This window comes from Haliotis rubra, unplaced genomic scaffold (genome assembly GCF_003918875.1).
Source record: "Haliotis rubra isolate DU_JTF1 unplaced genomic scaffold, ASM391887v1 Scf926, whole genome shotgun sequence".
NCBI lineage: Eukaryota > Metazoa > Mollusca > Gastropoda > Lepetellida > Haliotidae > Haliotis > Haliotis rubra.
In genome coordinates, this window is record NW_025767664.1 from 293,234 (window position 1) to 312,271 (window position 19,038).

General features: G+C 39.8%; 1 protein-coding gene across 1 annotated transcript; it reads right to left on the reverse strand.

Moving 5' to 3' along the window:
* Positions 1-2,485: 2,485 nt before the first annotated feature.
* Positions 2,486-18,068, reverse strand: LOC124264471 (cytochrome P450 3A4-like). Its single transcript, XM_046699211.1, has 12 exons — positions 17,979-18,068; positions 17,658-17,774; positions 16,751-16,955; positions 15,594-15,654; positions 15,099-15,250; positions 13,969-14,105; positions 13,403-13,517; positions 13,007-13,164; positions 12,549-12,637; positions 12,019-12,156; positions 11,482-11,632; positions 2,486-2,588 (listed from the first exon to the last, which is right to left on the reverse strand). Exons 1-12 carry the CDS (start codon positions 18,066-18,068, stop codon positions 2,511-2,513), a joined length of 1,491 nt encoding a protein of 496 aa, XP_046555167.1. The 3' UTR covers positions 2,486-2,510.
* Positions 18,069-19,038: the final 970 nt, after the last annotated feature.

The following is a 19,038-nucleotide window of genomic DNA, read 5'->3' on the forward strand; positions in this document are numbered from 1 at the left end:
ATAAAAAAATGAAAGTATCTCTGCTATATTTAAAATTACTTATGTTTAAAAAACTACATTATTTCTGAAAAATAAACATCCATTCATTATGAGCAGGTACATCTGGTGACTGCCATCCTTCAAATAATGGCAAACTGGAACCTTGGTTCTTAAATAGAGCGCCCCATTCCATATAACGTTGAGTTCTGTATCTTCTCTACGTAACTTAACTACCTGCTCCATGCCCAGATCTGACTCATCAACAACTAAATTGTTAGAATTCTTAGTACTCCTCCTCGCAAATTTACATAGATCATAAAAATGATCTATGCAAGTGTCAACCAAACGATAACTGGAATCAATAGCATAAGTAATAACACAGGAAGGGAAAGTATCAGGAAGGTTTTTTAAGATTTTCAGTACTAAGCTCTTGACAAACAACCGCATCTGATAAATATGTTTTCCCTGCCAAATCATTCCCAATTAGCAAGTCCACACCTGGGATAGTGAGATTTTCTACAACGACCACCTCAACTAAACAAAGCGTAGATAGACTCTACAGACTCAGCAGCATTGAACAACAAACAAACAAAATCTAACCAATTAGTGCATGCTAAGATGATCAATTTACTCCGAGTTCAATACACTCGTTGTTCATTTGAATGTGACACTGAATAAGAGCAACAAAGCCACATTCATTACAAATCTCTGCTAAACGCAAAGTCGATTTTATTAAAAAATAGCACAGTTAGTTACATGTACCACAAACAGGTTAAACAACCACAGTACAAATGTAGCACTAACATTCAGTATGTATATGAACATTATGTGGGCCTGCCCCGATTTCTCGAAACAAACTTAAGTTTTTTATTCAAATTTCAAACTGAATTTGACAATTTGAAACAGCGGAGTTTTAACCCGGCTGCATTTTTTAAATAAAAAAGGCCAAACAATTTAATTATTCTATTGCTATGTTTGAGTTTAATATCCATTTCAGTTTGTTTTGGGAATTGCATTTTCTCAAATTTGAGTAAAAACTCTAACTTAAGTCAAAACTCAGACTTAAGTTTGTTTCGAGAAATCGGGGTCGGAGGCAAAAATTACAATAAACTTCTTCTTCTTCTTCTTTACCCTGTCTGGCATACATACAGAGTACTAACGTGCAAGAGTTCAGGTTTATTACATTTTCTGCCAAAATATGATTTTATTTGTAATATAGCTGAAGTGAGTGAGTGAGTGAGTTATCATTTAACATCACATCGGCAATATTTCAGCCATATCGATATAGCTGAAAACAATATACTCGAGCGTAAAGGCAAACAAAGCTTTTATTCTTCTTTCAAGGTATAATGTGGTTTTGTAATTCGTCTGAGGACTGACATGCTAATCTTTTTAAAAAGTTTACACATATTTTTTCGTGTTCACATGCAGTACGTTAAATACAGATAAATGAGATGTGACGTCAGTAGACACTAAGTGTCACAATCACGTCTTGGCATCATTATTTGTTATTCAATGTATTTAGTTCTTGGACATATATTTTGTTGCAACTGTTACGCAATCGTAGATGAATTGCACTTGTCAATGACTTCACTACCATGTTCTAATTTCACAACACAAGCCTTGCTTGTCTTTGATAAGAATAATCTCATTTCAGCATGAACCTTCTAGAAATATACATATTTCCTGTAACATATATATGCACTCAATGTTGAACCCAAATTTGATCAGTTCAACTGACAGTTTCTGGAACTCAACACAATGTATATTATACATACAATACATGCAAGAGTGTACGTGTCATTCAAATGGAGAGAGATCATTTAGACAACCCATTATCTGTCTGTCAGTCTGTATCTCTGAACACGCTTCTCCTATTATTGATGTGTGGTTCCCAGTCAGAAAATCGTTCTTCAATACCACAATCATTGAAAGTCAAATGTCGAAAACCAAGAAATTACAGAAACAGAATGACAGTTTCCGTTGATTACTGATAATCACGAAGATGTGCTCATTTGACAGTTCACGAAGAAAAATAAACTAGTGAGGAAGCTGGATTGAATTCAGCAAATAGAGGCGACAAAACCGTTTCCCCATCCGTAAAAAATATGTGCTAAAAGCAAAGTCGACTGTGCAAATGTGATTATATCATGAGCATGCATTGTTTCAGGAGTATTACAGCTATACGATGTTGTTTGTAAACACATTAAGTGTGGATCAGACAATCCAGTGATTGTCACTATGCGATATGATGACAGAGCATGTGTGTGTGAATCGCTTTGTAATAGTGATAATATCAGGTGTTCGCGAAAAGGTGAGCCGTGTCCTGCCTGTGGCACCCGTCATAAACATATGCTGTGAGGAAACCAAAAGTGATGCAGTTCTCAGACGATTATGTGTTAGGTTACTGGCACAAAAGAAAGGGGGTCAAATCATAACAGTTATCAAATGAATCATGAGACAATATTGTACAATAGTTTTCTCCCCTGTGTTTTTATCATAACAGGACTGCAGGTGCCTCTTCCTCTTACTCAGCATCTTGGAGATACTTTCAGCTTGATGTCCTTCTCTGTTTGAAGAATGTTGGAATCAGTAAACGTCAATACTTCCTGTAAACAAAATAAGTATGTATATACCTGTTGATCTTTACATTTAGTCACGTAATTATGAAGGCAGTGTATTATGCTGAACGTCATTGTCAAAATCAATTATTGACTACTTAATGTTATGACTGTGCCACAGAGGCGTATCAGAACATGCTATTAATAGGACAACATGGCGCTGGGGTAGGTAAGTCCATCTTGATAATCAGTCTAGGTACGCCAATTGTAATGAATAAATTAGGTATGTACACTATGATGAACGGGCTAAGTACATACATCGTGATGAACAGACTACGCACGTAAATCGTGATGAACAGATTAGATACGTACGTGATTAACAGACAAGGTACATGCATCATGATAGACACACCAGATACATACATCGTGATGAACAGACTAAGTACGAACTTCATGATGAACAGACAAGGCACGTGAGTTGTTGGATTTACAATTCTGACAGAATACAAAATATACTGAGTCACACTAGATACTTCACAATCATATATTGAATAATAAGAAAGGACATAAGAATATGGTATAGAGATTATCAATTATTTGTTAGGGTTAATAGGATGAACTGATAATAATCACAATGCCAAAAATCGGTTATAAAATTTATCAATAATTGGCGTAAACAAAGTGTCAAGTCCCAAAAAATCAAATATGAAGTTTCAAACGTTCAGTGGCGTGAATGGCCAGCCCGTGCGTTCACAACTGCCAAGCAACACCTCCTCAAGGACGGTCTGATGCGTGTACACACATTACTGGGAAGTCGGTGCCATTGTCCTTGCGAAGCAGCACCAAGATCCAGCAAATTCTGGGGTTGGTTCCTGAGAGTGTGCAGACCTGTACAAGAGCATTCCACAAATGTTCGATTGGATGGAGATTAACGGCCAGTCAAGGACGTTGGTTCCTGCGTTCTGCGGGTAATTCCTGGTCAAGATGGTTGTAATAAATTGTCATGTGGAAAGGGCAGACCTGGACCATGTGCTGCTATGAATTGAATATTTTCGGGGTTATACCTGGTCGCATTAACCTGCAGCATTAAGTTTCCCACGAATAACCAGAAGTTAGGAACGGGCAATCCCACAGAAAGCACCCCAAAAAGATGACACTTCCACCCCGAGATCTGTCAACTTCCTGCACACAACACTGAGCATAACGTTCACGATGCTGCCTCCACACTCTCATCCAACCATCAGCGGATCTGAGGGTAAATTTTGATTCATCACTGAAGACAACTCGATTCAAGTCTCTCCATCGGAGGTGTCGTCGGACCCACAGCATACGCAGGTTCAGCGATATGGCCGCCAAACACGAAGGTGAGCGACTCGCAGCCAGTTTGGGATGGTTTGTGCTGACAATTGACCCCCTAAACAGCTCATTTTTATTTCCTGTAGCCGTCTAAACACGGTTGTGTTGTGGTATTGGTCCATTATGGGGTCCAGTGGCACGCAAGCGATTTCTGTGAGTTTGTGCAGTTATCCTTCCACCAAACATCTCCCTACTTGTGGCAGTTGCAGATCTTTTTCCGACTGACTGACTGACTGAGTTTGGTTTTACGCCACTTTTTTAGCAATATTCCAGCAACATCACGGCGGGGGACGCCAGAATGGGCTTCACACATTGTGCCCATGTGGGGATTCGAACCCGGGTCTTCGGCGTGACGAGCCAACGCTTTAACCATTAGGCTACCCCACCGCCCCTCTTTTCCGAAGATGACGTAATCGTATTGCTTGATCTTCCCGGAGTGACTCACACGTGACGCTCCTGGCCTCGGGCTGTCGGCAACAGTTCTGGTTTGATGCACTCTCACATTAAAAGTTTTTAAAAAAATGTTTGTCGTGAGCAATTAAATGCCCTTGCAACAGCGATCACAGACTGACTAGCATCAAGCCTCCCCATAGCACGTTGGCGTTCTTGAAAGACGTGGCATTTCCAAAGAAAGATTAAAATGAAAAGTTGCTTTTCACACATGCATTCGTGTTTTTCCTCTTCATTGGTTACAACATCAAGGTCACGAAATTAAAGCATTCACACTGCTTACTACTGTTTAGTATACTTGCATATTTATTTGATTAAACAGAACAAGAAAAATGTCGAAATTTATCAGTCACACGTTTTTTGCTGGGTCAATTACAAGAATATTACTGTAAGCGTTATTATTCTCAATTAAGTGTTATTATTTAGTCTGTTCCTAATTGGTTTAGCTGTAAGACTAAAGGGAAGAAATAGGATGTCGTGATAAATTTCTGCATATTGGCGTGTGTAGACACGAGGCATTCCAAAGACTGTGCATCGCTTGAGCAGGTAAAAGCTAATGTACGCGTGTCATTCTGCCACAACATTTGTAAGTAATTATTCCAAATTTTTCAGTAATAATACTTATGGTAAACTAAGTAAATTTACTTTTGTTTGCTAGGTATGATTCTAACCTGTTTTTGTTTCATTTGAATTTCAGCTTGAACCTGTAGAACCTGTAGAACCTGTAAAACCTGTAAAGCTTACAGCACTACTGTCAAAGTGCAAACTGTTATTATACTATGACAAAAGGAAACTCAACAACAAAAAACATACGCAGAGCCTCAAGAAAATAGCAGAATTGTGAAATTAGAAGAACCTAAATTTTCACAAATTGATGGAGAGACTTTGAAATTGTTGAAATTGTTAGAAAATGGCCTCATTAACAGATGACTCACATTCAAGCGCAGACATGATAGCAACTTACCAAAGAGAGAGAGATAGAATTAAAGCAGTTCTTACGAATAAGTTCAAGAAGATTAGAGACTTGATGGATTCTGAATATGTGGATGAGGTTGAATTTACACTTAGAGACATCAGCAAAATAATGAATGATCTCTGGATAAAGAACAATGAACTGATCCTTGCAATAGAAAACAACAAGAGTGAAGTTAGAGAAGCTTGACAATATGTTGATCAAGTTGTAACAAATTTTGATCTCATTAAAACAGAAGTAAGGGCTTGGTTAAACAATCAGATGACAGATTTGGATGTGCAAATAGAACAATTGTCCCAAAGTATGGCTTCTATGAGTCCTATAACAGAATACAAACCTGAAAGTGAAACTCCTGATGGTAGGGCTGAATCATGGAATAGAAACAGACGAGAAGGGGACATTCCTCATTCTTCAAATGAAATACAGCATGGGCAAGGTTTAAATAAGTCCAACATGTCAGATGATGTACCTTTGCACTCAAGTCATGATATTTTGCTAATGCAACAGAAGATGGTAGAGGCAGTGCAATTACCAAAGGCTGAATTGATACAGTTTGATCGTGATCCCTTACATTACTTCATTTTCATCATATCGTTTGAAACTCATGTATGTTCCACATCAGTTAGCAGTGGCGCGAAACTAAACCGACTGTTGAACAGCTGTACAGGCAAGGCATTGTCTGTGATTGAGTGCTGCGCTGTAATGGACCCCGATGATGGATATCTAGAAGCTCTTCATCTACTCAAGACAAGGTTTGGAAGCCAACACGTTATTGCGAATGCATGGGTTAAACAATAGTGAAGGACCATGGTTGAAGACGAACGACGTTGAAGGTTTGCGAAAATACGCTGATGATTTATGTAGCACTATGTTGACTCTCAAAGCGATTGGAAAAATGATTGAAATGGACTATCAAATGCGAATGGTCAAGTTAGTCGTAAGATTGCCCATAGCTCTGCAAGCAAGGTGGAGAGGAAAGGCTGTAGAACAACCTGACGTGACAAGAGAATATCCCCATATCGAACAGGTAGTTGACTTTATGAATCAAGCAGCCGACGAAGCCAGTGACCCTATATTTGGCTTAGAAGCAGCAAACGTGAGGAAAGAGGACAACTTCCAACACAAATCCTCCAGAAGGAGTGTGAACCACAACGTCCAGACATCAACAATCAGATTTCAACCATCGAAGTGTCATATGTGTCATGGAGACCATGCGCTGTTTATGTGTGAGAAGTTCCGAGACCTGAAACCAGAGACGAGACTTGAGTTTGTTAAAGAAAAACGATTGTGCTTTAATCGATTCTTGAGCAACCATACGTCAAGATTTTGTCGCAAGCCGAGCAAGTGTCAAGTTCAAGGATGCAAGAGGAAACTCTCCAGATTGATACACCTGCCAGAGAAACCAAACACAGGGAATCAACGAACTTTCATGAAGGAGAGAGACTGGAATGCATCTACCCCCAACAACTGACAAGTCACTAAAAGCTGAAAGTTATCCATATGATGTTCAGTCAAATAGGATACCCAAAGTAGAAGGAGGGTGTGGTGGGCGAGCTGGCTAAGGCGCCAGGCTAGTAATCCAGCGGGCATGAGGTTCCGGGATGGAGCCCACCTGTGACCGGGTGTAAAAACCTTGGAGTCAACTTTGTGTGCAGACTCTTTCAGTGTTGTCACAACCCCTAGTGAACAGTAAACAAGACTGTGCACTTAAAAGAACTCACGAATCCGTTGGTATATGACCAGATGGTGGCCACATGAATACGTGCAAACACCTAGTTGCGGGTACAGCAACGTGCAGAACTTGGACAAAGTACTGTGACTATGTGTCCCAGTCCCCCCCCAGCCATGAATGGGTACCTCGTTAGGATTGGAAAGCCGCAATAACTCGGTGTGCCTTGTTGCAGCAAGAGGTGTATGATCCCTAGGGAGTTGAGATTGATCATAAAATGTGCCGTTGAGATTGACATCCAATGATCGAGGGAAAAATACCACTACCTTGAGCATGCACTAGTGCGTGGATATGTGCGCTATATCAGTCAAGAAGAGTGACAGGAAAGTAAATAGATACGCTTTGTTGGACAGTGGAAGTACCAACACGTTTTGCTCAGATGAATTGCTGGATAAACTTGGAATTGAAGGTCATGAAAAATTCTTATCCCTTGACAACCCTGGAGAAAGTAAAGAGTAAGACAAGCACAAGAGTAAGTTCATTGACAATAACTGATGTAGGTAACAGATCACGGATACAGATACCTCTTGTATTTGGAACCTCAACGCGTTCAATGTGTTCTACTCAATCTGTAAACAAGCAGGATGTTGATGAATGGCAACATTTGAGGGGAATTAACATTCCACATGTAGACAGGGTAAATGCCGGACTTATCATAGGTCAAGATGTTCCTGTGGCACTGACTCCTGTCGATGTGAAGAGAGGCAAAGACCTTATGGTGTTAAGATTGCGCTAGGTTGGGTTCTTATCGGACTGCTGGGAAATGACCATGGTGAAGGACAAGGTAAAGTAAGATCACATTTTGTACATGTAGACAGAAGACTTGATGCTCAAGTTGAGAGATTTTGGAAAATGGAGATGAGTGAATCTTTTGTCTGAAACCAAACTGTTATGTCACAACATGACAAACGAACTATTAAGCTTTGGGATGAAACAACACAAATCGTTGATGGGCACTATGAAATGAAAATTCCTTTCAAGAACAGACCACCAAATTTGTGTGCAACTATAGTGTTGCTGAAAGTAGACTGATTCACCTGCCAAGCGTTTATCGAAGGATGAGAAGTTATTCAACAAGTATGGTGCTGGAATTAAAGAGCTCCTTGACAAAGGGTACACTGAAAAGGTGAAGGGAGAAAATATCAACAATGTTGATGGGACTTGATATATTCCACACCATGCAGTCTTCATTGAAAACAACCCTGACAAGTTGAGAATTGTACTTGATTGTGTAGCTAAATTCTGTAAAACAAGTCTGAATGATCAAGTTTACCAGGGACCAGATCTAACCCACAAGTTGATAGGAGTATTGTTTAGATTTTGAGAAGGAGTGATAGGAGTGATGGGAGATATAGAGAATATGTTCCACCAGATCAAGGTACCTGAGAGTGACAGAGACTATCTTAGATTTCTTTGGTTCCAAGAAGATAGAATCAAACAGCCAGAATTGTATCGCATAACGGTGCATTTATTCTGAGGAGACTGGAGTCCGAGTTGCGCAAGTTACACACTTAGGAGAACTGCAATCGATAACTAGACTAGGTATCATGAAGAAATTGTACAGACAGTTCTCAACTTTTATGTTGACGATTGCCTTAAATCACTGAACAAGGAAGATGAAACAATTGATCGAATCCAACAATTATGCAAGTTGGTAGCTCATGGTGGGTTCAAGTTGAATAAGTGGATTTGCAACAACAGAAATGTACTACAGTCCATACCAGAAGAAAATAGAGCCAAGTGTGTGAGGGGAGTAGACTTAGGTGGAGGAGTCCTGCCCAAGGAAAGAGCACTTGGAGTTCTCTGGGACACAGAGGATGATTCCGTTGGATTTAAGATTCAGGTCAAGAACAAGCCAAGCACAATATGGACTGGAGTTTCTTTGTCAACAAGCAAGTGACTGGCCGGTAAACAATATTTCCTCAAAACTTTCAGATGCGGACAAAGAAGTTACGAAAAATGTGAAAACCTTCACAACCATGGCCGAAGAAAATGAAGATCTTATAGACAAGCTATTCAACATACTCTTCATGGTACAAGGTGAAGCGGGTAGTTGCATGGATTCTGAGGTTGAAGAAAACCCTGTGTGACAAGACTCGAGTAAAATCTCAATCTACTCCACTGAAATTTGAGCATGCACTGAATGTAGATGCGCTAAAAACTGGAGAGAAAGCCATATTCCAAGTATTGCAGAAGAGAGCATATGAACAAGAGTACTAATCACTTGTAGATGGAATGCAGATTACAAAATCAAGCAAGATTTACAAACTTGAGCCTACGTTGGACGCTGACGGGGTGATGTGTGTCGGAGGAAGATTGCAAGCTTCACCAGTATCCGAAGAAAGCAGACACAACATGATACTGCCCAGGGAAACCGAAGTAACCAGACATTATCATGAAGTATGTGGGCACTCAGGGAAAGAATGAATCCTTTCCCTAATCCTGCATAAATTCTGGATTCCGAATTGATGGAAAAGAGTTAGCAAAATCCTCAACAGTTGCATACAGTGCAGGAAGCTACAAAAATCGCCAAATATTCAGCAGATGGCTGATCTACCTTCCGACAGAGTGAGCCCTGGATGTACGCCGTTCACTAGTGTGGGTCTAGACTGTTTTGGGCCGTTCTTGGATGCATCTTTACCTGTTTGATGGCCAGGGCCATACATCTGGAGAAACTGGACGGTCTTGATACTGATTCATTTCTCAATGGACTGATGAGATTTATATCACGTCGCGGTTGTCCAAAGAAGCTGCGCCGGGATAATGGAACTAATTTCAGAGGCACTGAAGTTGAACTGTCAAAAGGAATTAAAGACTGGAATATGAAGCACATTGAAGATTACATGAGCAGAAAGGAAATAGATTGGGCATTTAATCCACCAGCAGCATCCCACATGGGTGGAAGTTGGGAAAGGCTTATTTGAACAGTGAGAAAGGTGATGTATTCTTTATTGAAAAGTAGCCAATCTATAGATGACGACGGTCTTTCACCGCTTTTCTGCGAAATAGAATCTATCGTAAATAGAAGGCCAATTACTACTACTTTTCAGATGATCCGAGGGATGCCTACCCGTTGACGCCAAATCACCTGCTCTTACTACGAGCGGGCCCACATGTACCATTTGGAGGCTTTCAAATGGCAGATGCATACAGACATCGCTGGAAACATATCCAGTGTGGCGGATATGTTTTGGAGAAGATGGAACAGGGAATATATGCCGACTCTTCAACTACGACAGAAGTGGTTGAAAGCGCGGCGGAACATTACAGTTGGAGACATAGTCCTTATTGTGAATGAGAATTATTCGAGGAAGCAGTGGCCATTGGGAAGGGTCATTGAAACTCATCCAAGATGGACTTGTGAGGAGTGCAGATATTCGTACCGGGAGTACAACACTAACTAGACCAATAAACAGTGCAGTGACTGTACAGAACCAGAAAAAAAGAAGAAGAAGGGACTCTTATTTGATTTGTGATGAATTTCTATAGGGTTAAACGCTCGAGCAATAGGTTATTTTTCTGTGCGTTTAAGGGGCCGGTATGTAAGCGTTATTATTTTCTCTCTTCCTACATTTACTTTAGCGGTAGGACTAAAGGGAGGTAATAGAAAGTTGTGAGGAGTAGCCGCAAAGAGGCGTGTGATTCTGCCACAAAATTTGTAAGTAATTATCCCAAATTATTCAGTAACAATACTTATGGTAAACTCAGTAAATTTACTTTTGTTTGCTAGATATTATTCTAACCTGGGTCTTTTTTCATTTGAATTTCAGCTTGAACCTGTAAAACCTGTAAAGCTTACAAACTGTTATTATACTGTGACAAAAGGAAATTTCAACAAAAAACAACAACATGCGGAGTCTCAAGAAATAAGAAGAACCTACAATTACTAAGAGCGACGTAAACACACTCACCCACTTATGATACTTGTTTAAATCACAAAACTGACAAATTGTGTGCCTTCGTCAGATCGCTAAAAATCTCACCGTCTTGATAAAGATCCTGTGAGCTACTTCTTAATCTCAGAAGAGCAATTTGAAAAAGTTTTAGTGTAACTTTAAGTAAGGGCTCTCTATGAAAATTTTTTTAAAGAGGGAATAACCTGACCATTAAATATACAATGTTTCACGTCAAAAATCTTTTGCATGTAGATGTATTTGTGTACACCATCAAACAGTTGTAATCCCCAATGCTAAGAGAGAAAACGGATATTTTTGAAAGTATGAAACTCCAGAAAATAATCAGTCTCGATTATTCATAGAAACAGATTCCAAATGTCTGAGATTAGATGTGATAATTATATCTGGTTGCCATTTGAGTTTGGATTCCCATGCTGACAATGATGTAGGTTACATTCGTTGAGATGACAAAATATCTGATAATGATGATGATGATGATGATGATGATGATGATCATGAACACAGAAATGCTAATACCTGTGTATCCGGCATACGTTCAAACTGCACAGCTCTCAGAACATGAACCAGGGCTATTTTAGCCTCAACCAGCGCCAGACGCATCCCAATACAGTTTCTTGGACCGTATCCGAACGCCAAGAAGGACAATGGGTTGGATTTTTCATCATGTCTGAAAAATCACAGCAAATAAAATAGTGAATAATCTGTAGACTAAATTGATTAAATATTTTCAGACAATCGGTCTGAAAATGAAAATGCTTAATTTTAATATTTCTATGTTAACGACATCCCTTTTGCTGACACATTCAGATGAATGAAGTTTTTTAGTCAGTGTTTCAATCTCAGTCTGAATTGATATAAAGCAAAAAGCTATGTAAAGGGATCTGTTGAAGCACACTGAGCTAAGAAAGGGGGTCTTTTGAAGATCTGTCACAAACTGTGAACAGCGTCAGTGTGTGTGTACATGCGAATGTATGCCACATCCCACTGTTAGCGAGCACCTTCCTGGTCTGTGGAGACACTACAGCATTAGATACGTTTGACGTGTGACATTACCTTTCAGGTTTGAAGGAATCTGGATCTTTGAAGAGCTTAGGATCTCTGTGTAGCGCAAATGCAGGGACGAAGACAGTTTGACCCTCATAGATTGTCAGGTCCTTGATCTGAATATTCTCAGAAGCTCTGCGATGCAATCTGAAAAAAACGATCAATTCCGAATATTGTTTTAATGTACAGTTTTTCCATTGGGCGAATATCACCGTGACCTGATAGATTAGGACACTCCCTCCAAAACAGTACTCCATCTCGTGTCTACTGTACACCGAGAATAACGGGGGAAACACTTTGTTCTCATGTAGATGAATGCACGGTAAACAAAGGTAGATGTCGAGGCTTTGATTTCGATATGCATATGAACAGGTTGTGGAATTTGTTTGGTTGCTTTTTAGATATCTATATGAAAATCGAACATATTTTAAGACGCCTATATATCTACCTCAGTCAATTGTTTGTGTGTGGTGTTCATATCCAACACGAATGGCACATGCCACGACTGGGCTTAAGTCTTTATTTTTTTGGGCACTTACGCAACAACTGGCGAGTACAGTCGGAGCGTCTCAGTGATGACGTTGTCCAGATACTTCAGGTTCCCTATGTTGTCGTAGCTTGGTTCCTCCTAGGATAGAGGAAAAAAGACTATATCTGTCACTGACGGTTACCTTATGTGAGAGATACTTCGAGAATTTCAAGCAAAACATTTTTAACATTGTTTTTTCTGTATCTGAACAAGTACACCTACGAACGTGTTGTTCCCGCAATGTTTCATGAGATAAAACGAACATAAATTCAACTGTTACTTACGGGAGGTACGCGAACATGCTCTAATTATCGAAGTCCTGAGACGATCATAACTCTGACTATATCAGAAGTAATCGCTACTCTGATATCGTATTTACAATTGTCATTGCATGTGACAATGAGAATAATGTTTTCGAATGAATTCCTCGAGAGCGTGTTCTCGTTATATCAAAAGGTTCATACTGACATTTCCAAGCATTTCTTTGATTTCATTATACGCCTTCTCCTGAGCATCCGGGTTCATAGCGAGATTGTACGATGCAAAGGTCAGCGTGGAAGCCGTTGTTTCGTATCCAGCAATGAAGAACAATATCCCTTGGGCAACTATTTCATCCGTTGTTAAACCTGTAAAAGTAGTCTTACATTGGAATATGCACTCGGAGGTTTCCACGAGATAATTAACGCCTCGCTCAGCTACAGTACAGGTATATATCGTAGACCCAGCCAGTGAATATTCGAGCCTGGATCTCGGTGTGGATGCATTATGATGTGCAATATACAAATGAACCGTTCACCTCATGAGTTACATACTGTTGAAAGCCATGTTAACACTCAGCATACACAGAGCTGTTTCTGTACTCACGTCTAGCTGTATGTTTCTCTGAGGCCTGCCCATTGTATGTATGACCATTTTCATGTTTATCTTTATCGTCCGTTATCTCAGCGTCCACCAAGAGTTGCAGGAAGTCGATTCTTTGCTGTAAATACCATATGCTTTCTTGAGTTTCTTAAAAGTAATGTTAATAAATAAATCTAATATAGGTTGAATTAACGGATTATGATAAACATATTATGTGGTGACCATGAGCAGACTGTAGATTAGAGTCACTGGATAATAATAATCTTTTCAAACATTTTGTAGCTACATAGTTACATAATCTATTTCTAACACACATTTTAATTTAAGCTCTAACGATATCGATAGTCAACTGACCAAATGGACATATAAATGTTTCACTGTTTAGCCAAATACATGTATAACTTACACATGGCAAAAGAACTAACTTGCCATTATAAATAAATGTTTTATAAGAAAAGTTCTGGGTTCAAGAAATCATTTCCACTAACCTATTTGCACACCTATATATCAAGACACTTTAAGAGACATAGACCATAATAAAGAGGCAGCGTTCCACAGTTATATCTAACCTCTCGATTTTCCTTTGATTCGTTCTGTCGTTGTTTGATCATTTCCAAGATGTTGGCTTGAAAAAAGTGCATGACTCTACTTGGAAATATTCCAACTCCAATTTTCCGGATAACCCACACCAATGGTGGAAAGAAGCCTGCAAAGGACGAAAACGAATGATTTCTGTTTCAATTGTTGTGGGCTTGGAACAATATCAATACCGACGTGAAAGGTTAGTGTGGGAGGGACGGTTCATCACTGGAAGTCTGGATCATCGGATGTGAATCGGCTATCTGAAAATTGTTGAGCGCTGTTAGGGCACCGATAATCTTCAAGCTTAGGTATGGCCTTATCCTCGTGTGTTGATTGAACACACAGTAGTGATTCAGATCATCGGAATGTAGATAACGTCCTGTCCTGATTGTATTAAGGGTACAGGTTGATCTTTGAGACGGTGATTTGGTGTTACATTGGATGATCTCTGTAATGTCTCTCTCCTTGTATGGGCTTGCTGTTTTATGAAACTAAATTCAAAAGAGCCATGAAATGGTCTTCAGGCTTTTGAGGCAAGTCAAATTATATTTTAAACGTATTGTTACGTTAATTTCACACATTTCTTTTATAAGACGTCTGCTATGTAACACCCATCTATTTCCTCGTGTTAAAAATAGACATCGTTATAGGTGTATATCCACTACCCTTACGTTAATATAGATACTGTTATAAGGGCATACCCCATACCGTAGTGTTGAAAACTGATATCTGTCTAACTGCACACACCATACCCTCGAGTTAAACAAAAATATCGTTATAGATACATAGTTCATAGCCTCATGATAAAAACAATTATCATTATAGATACATAGCCTATAGCCGCATGATAAAACAAGTATTGTTATAGATACATAGCCTCATGATGAACATACATATCGTTGTTAGTGCACATCCCATACCCTCGCGTTGAAACAGATATCGTTATAGATATATAGCCCATAGCCATATGATAAAAACAAATATCGTTGTAAGTGCACATCCCATACCTTCCTGTTAAAAACAAACATATTTGCCCAGTGCCCAAAATTTAAACAGAAGAATTTATAGACAAGGCTGTTGGAGGAAGAGACATTTCTGTAAGATGTATGTTACGTACGTGCTACTATTGGTAGAAGTCTTCTTGGCTTGGATTGTGTAAACATCATCTTAGCATTCGCGACAAATTCATTGTTGAAATCGTTCTGAGAATCGACTTGTATACCAAAGGCAGTCCGTGCAATCACGTCCATGGTGTAAGCTCCAAAGTAGCTGAAAAACATTGCAACAGATTTATGTTTTGTGAACGAGAAAAATACGAGAAGGGACAGTAACATGTTACATCATAACGTGCCATGCTCTGTAACACGTGTTTATAGTTTAACAACAGGGATGAAATGACGTACATAGATTGAAGATAAAAATCGATTGGTTTAGTCGTTTCCATGGGTTTCGTGTTCGCGTTAAGGTAGAAACATGTACGCATGTCCAAGAAAATACAAATGCTTGCAATATTAAAAGCATCTGTGCTTAAAAATGTAAAACTCGAGGAAAACTACATCCATCTTCTCATTTGAACATGAAGTACAGTTTGATATGTCAACATCACACTTACTTTTTCATGATCGCCCCTTCCTTTTTTCCCAAAGGCTTTAGAGAAGTTAGTTGTGAGAGTTCTTGAACAATCGTTGATGGCAGCGCACATCTAGGAATCCAGTGTAATAACCCATATACTTACATATTGGTAGTAACATTGTACAACCGCAACATATAGAGAACGTATGAAATCAGACGGACATTGATATCTATACTGAGTTAAACTAGAAACTTCACAGTCACATATTACATAATATAGAAAAGAAAGGACACAAGAGTGTGGTATAGAGGTTATCATATATTTGTTAAGGTCAACAGGATGAACTGAGAATAATCACAATGCCAAAAATCGGTTGCATGTAGTTACAAAATGTATCTGATTAATTAAAAGGCGTAAACAAAGTGTCAAGTCACAAGACATTAAATACGATGTCTCAAACGTTCAGTAGCGTGTATGGCCACCCCATGCGTTCACAACTGCCAGACCCGTGAAGGTCCGGGTTAGAATGTTCCTTCAGTAACCCATGCTTGTCGTAAGGGGCGACTAACGGAATCGGGTGGTCAGGCTCGCTGACTTGGTTGACACATGTCATCGGTTCCCAAATGCGCAGATCGATGCTCATGCTGTTGATCACTGGATTGTCTGGCCCAGGCTCGATTATTTACAGACCGCCGCCATATAACTGGATTATTGCTGAGTGCGGCGTAAAACTAAACTCACTCACAACTGCCAAGCAACGCCTCCTCATGGACTATCTGATGTGTGTAAACACATTATTGGTGAGTCGGCGCCATTGTTCCTGCAAATCAGCACCATGATCCAGCAAATTCTGGGGTTGGTCCCTGAGAGTGAGCAGACCTCTACAAAGAGCATCCCACATGTGCTCGATTGGATTGAGATCAGGTCACTTTAACGGCCAGTCAAGAACATTGATTCCTGCGTTCTGCAGGTAATTCCTGGTCAAGTTGGATGTATGAGGTCTGACGTTGTCATGTAGAAAGGGCAGACCTGGCCCATGTGCTACTATGAATTGAATATGTTCGGGGCTAGCACCTGGTCGCGGTAACCTGCCGCATTGAGGTTCCCACGGATAACCAGAAGTCGGGAACGGGCAACTTCTTGTATACAACACTGTACATAACGTTCACGGCGTCGCCTCCACACTCTTATCCTACCGTCAGCGAATCTGAGGGTAAATCTTGATTCATCACTGAACACACAGTCCATCGGAGGTGTCGTCGGACCCAGAGCACTGACGTCGATGTAATGGCGTCGAAACAGTTCAGCGATATGGTCGTCTAATACGAAGGTGAGCAGCCCGAAGCCGGTTTCAAATGATATGTGCTGACAATTGAACCCTACACAGCTCATTTCTGTTTCCTGTAGCCGTCAAAAAGAAACGGTTACGGAGGTGACGGTGCACAATTGGAGGGTCCTCCGTCTGTGACGTCACACGTGGTTGACTACCCTAGGGCGATCAGCAGTGGTGTGGCAGTTTTAATTTTTGCAGCCGAGTCTGTAAATCATAAACAGTGCGACAGCTGCACCCCATTGTCCTTGCAATGTCACTTACTGACGTTGTCGTTTTCATCATAACAACGGCATGTTCCCACTGCACATTTGAAAGACGCGGCATAAGAATTGGCTGTTCAGAATAGTGCTTTAAAGTGTATTTTCATTTTGTACAGTTGATGGGAACATGTGCCATCAATTGCACGTGCAACGATAAGATCACGTGACAAGTGGCACGTGAAAACACGTTTTAGCACTATGGTGGGGTGCACGATGTTCGGATTGACTTTTTTCTTGAGTCGATGTTTGGGCATTAATATTTAAATACCCGAAAATTGTGTACTATAACAATTCAAATTTTTATTGTACAAGTATGAATTGTGAAGTTTTTATTTTGACAGTATAAAATATACCCGTGGACAAAAGGACAGGTGTGCGTCACAGCCGTGACGGTATTTGTTTGGTCGTCAATCCAGTACGACAACAAAGACAAAGAGTCAGATAAATCAAGCTCGTTTTCTAATCTCAACGTGTTATATTAACCCTACAATAAGGACTAAAGTGTCTCACCTTCCTCAGTTTGCCGCTGCTGAAGCTCGGTGTTATAATACCTCTCACTCTCCGCCAGTGCTCATCGTCTAAGAAAACCACACCCAAATTGAATGGGTGGGGCACGAATGGCAATTTCTGGAAACATATTGAACAGGAAGGTTTATATAAGGCATGCATGTAACTTTCAGTTATAATATTCTCACCATCATAGTCCATTTGAATATCTTTTATACAGTGACGTGCATTCAGAGACGGAAGTATTTGATATTTTGAGATACTTGTGCTTCACAATAATAACGTAATTGTCTTTGCAAAAATGGCATGGGTAAGAGTGTTTACCATACGGTTTCTGAAAGTGTTGAAGCTCTTGACAAACACCTCCTTCAGAATGTCCAGATCCGATATAACATAGGCTGGCGTTCTTCCCATAAAAATCCTTCAAGGCCAATCAGCAACACGGTATGAGAAAACAAAATATTACATTCACAATGAAATGAGGTACAGAGTGTTTTGCATTTTCTAAATATATTGGATAACTCTTTGCTATTCGAAAAATCACAACTTCAAAAGTATGTGGACTAGTTGTGACAGTAACATCTTGACTGAGGGAGAGAATGGTGTATTACGCAACAGTTATTTCATACCGCACCGCAACTAATTACGTGTGGACCAGGTGAATTAACGACCAGAAACGACACCTGATCATGATGGCACACAATCTGTAATGTCACAACGTCAGACCGTCAGATCCGTTTTAGTCGACTTGCAACAATCACAAGTTAGTCCATTAAGATTAATTCCGACCCAGAATCCCAACTGGTAGTGATAGTAGAAAGGAACAAGTAACTGATAACAGAAGACATAACACTTCAGATACATTATCTTTTAAATGTAACATTGCTACAGAAACTGGCCAAATCCTGGAAAGCATTACGGATTTAAAACGTCATTATACCTAATTTAAATAGCACAACACTATGTAAACACCAACATATAGCCACATGTTACCTGTGTATTACCTGATCTCAGAGAAACCTCAATGAGTGACTAAAGGTCCTATTCTGTTGGTGTGAATCCCAGATACATCCTGATTATAATTAGTGGTTTGTAAGCACTACACATGATGGTGAATGTTTTACCTATAGTTTACATGCCTGTGGTCGGCAATACGCTGGGGTGACCTCACACACTAAACCAACATGCTAGCATCTTTCTAAAACACTGCCAAAGGAACGCTAAAACAGTGTTTCAACGTCAAGGATGTGCTATACAGTTTTAAAAATCAACTTGGATAAAGGAAGGGTTTTCTGCATGACGAAACCAGTAGCTTCGAGCATTATTTATGATTGTCGTGCATACAATGTCAAGAACAGGATGCTAATTCTGCTGTCCAGATCAT

Bases quoted from the DNA above. Each gene is read 5' to 3' on its own strand.
- LOC124264471 (XM_046699211.1), bottom strand. From the start codon at position 18,068: ATGGGAAGAACGCCAGCCTATGTTATATCGGATCTGGACATTCTGAAG. The intron at 15,655-16,750 runs GTAGGATAAGAG...CGATTGTTCAAG, and splicing joins TACCCTCAGATTCGCTGACG to AACTCTCACAACTAACTTCT. The intron at 12,638-13,006 runs GTCAGTATGAAC...CCTCTATCCTAG, and splicing joins TCAAAGAAATGCTTGGAAAT to GAGGAACCAAGCTACGACAA.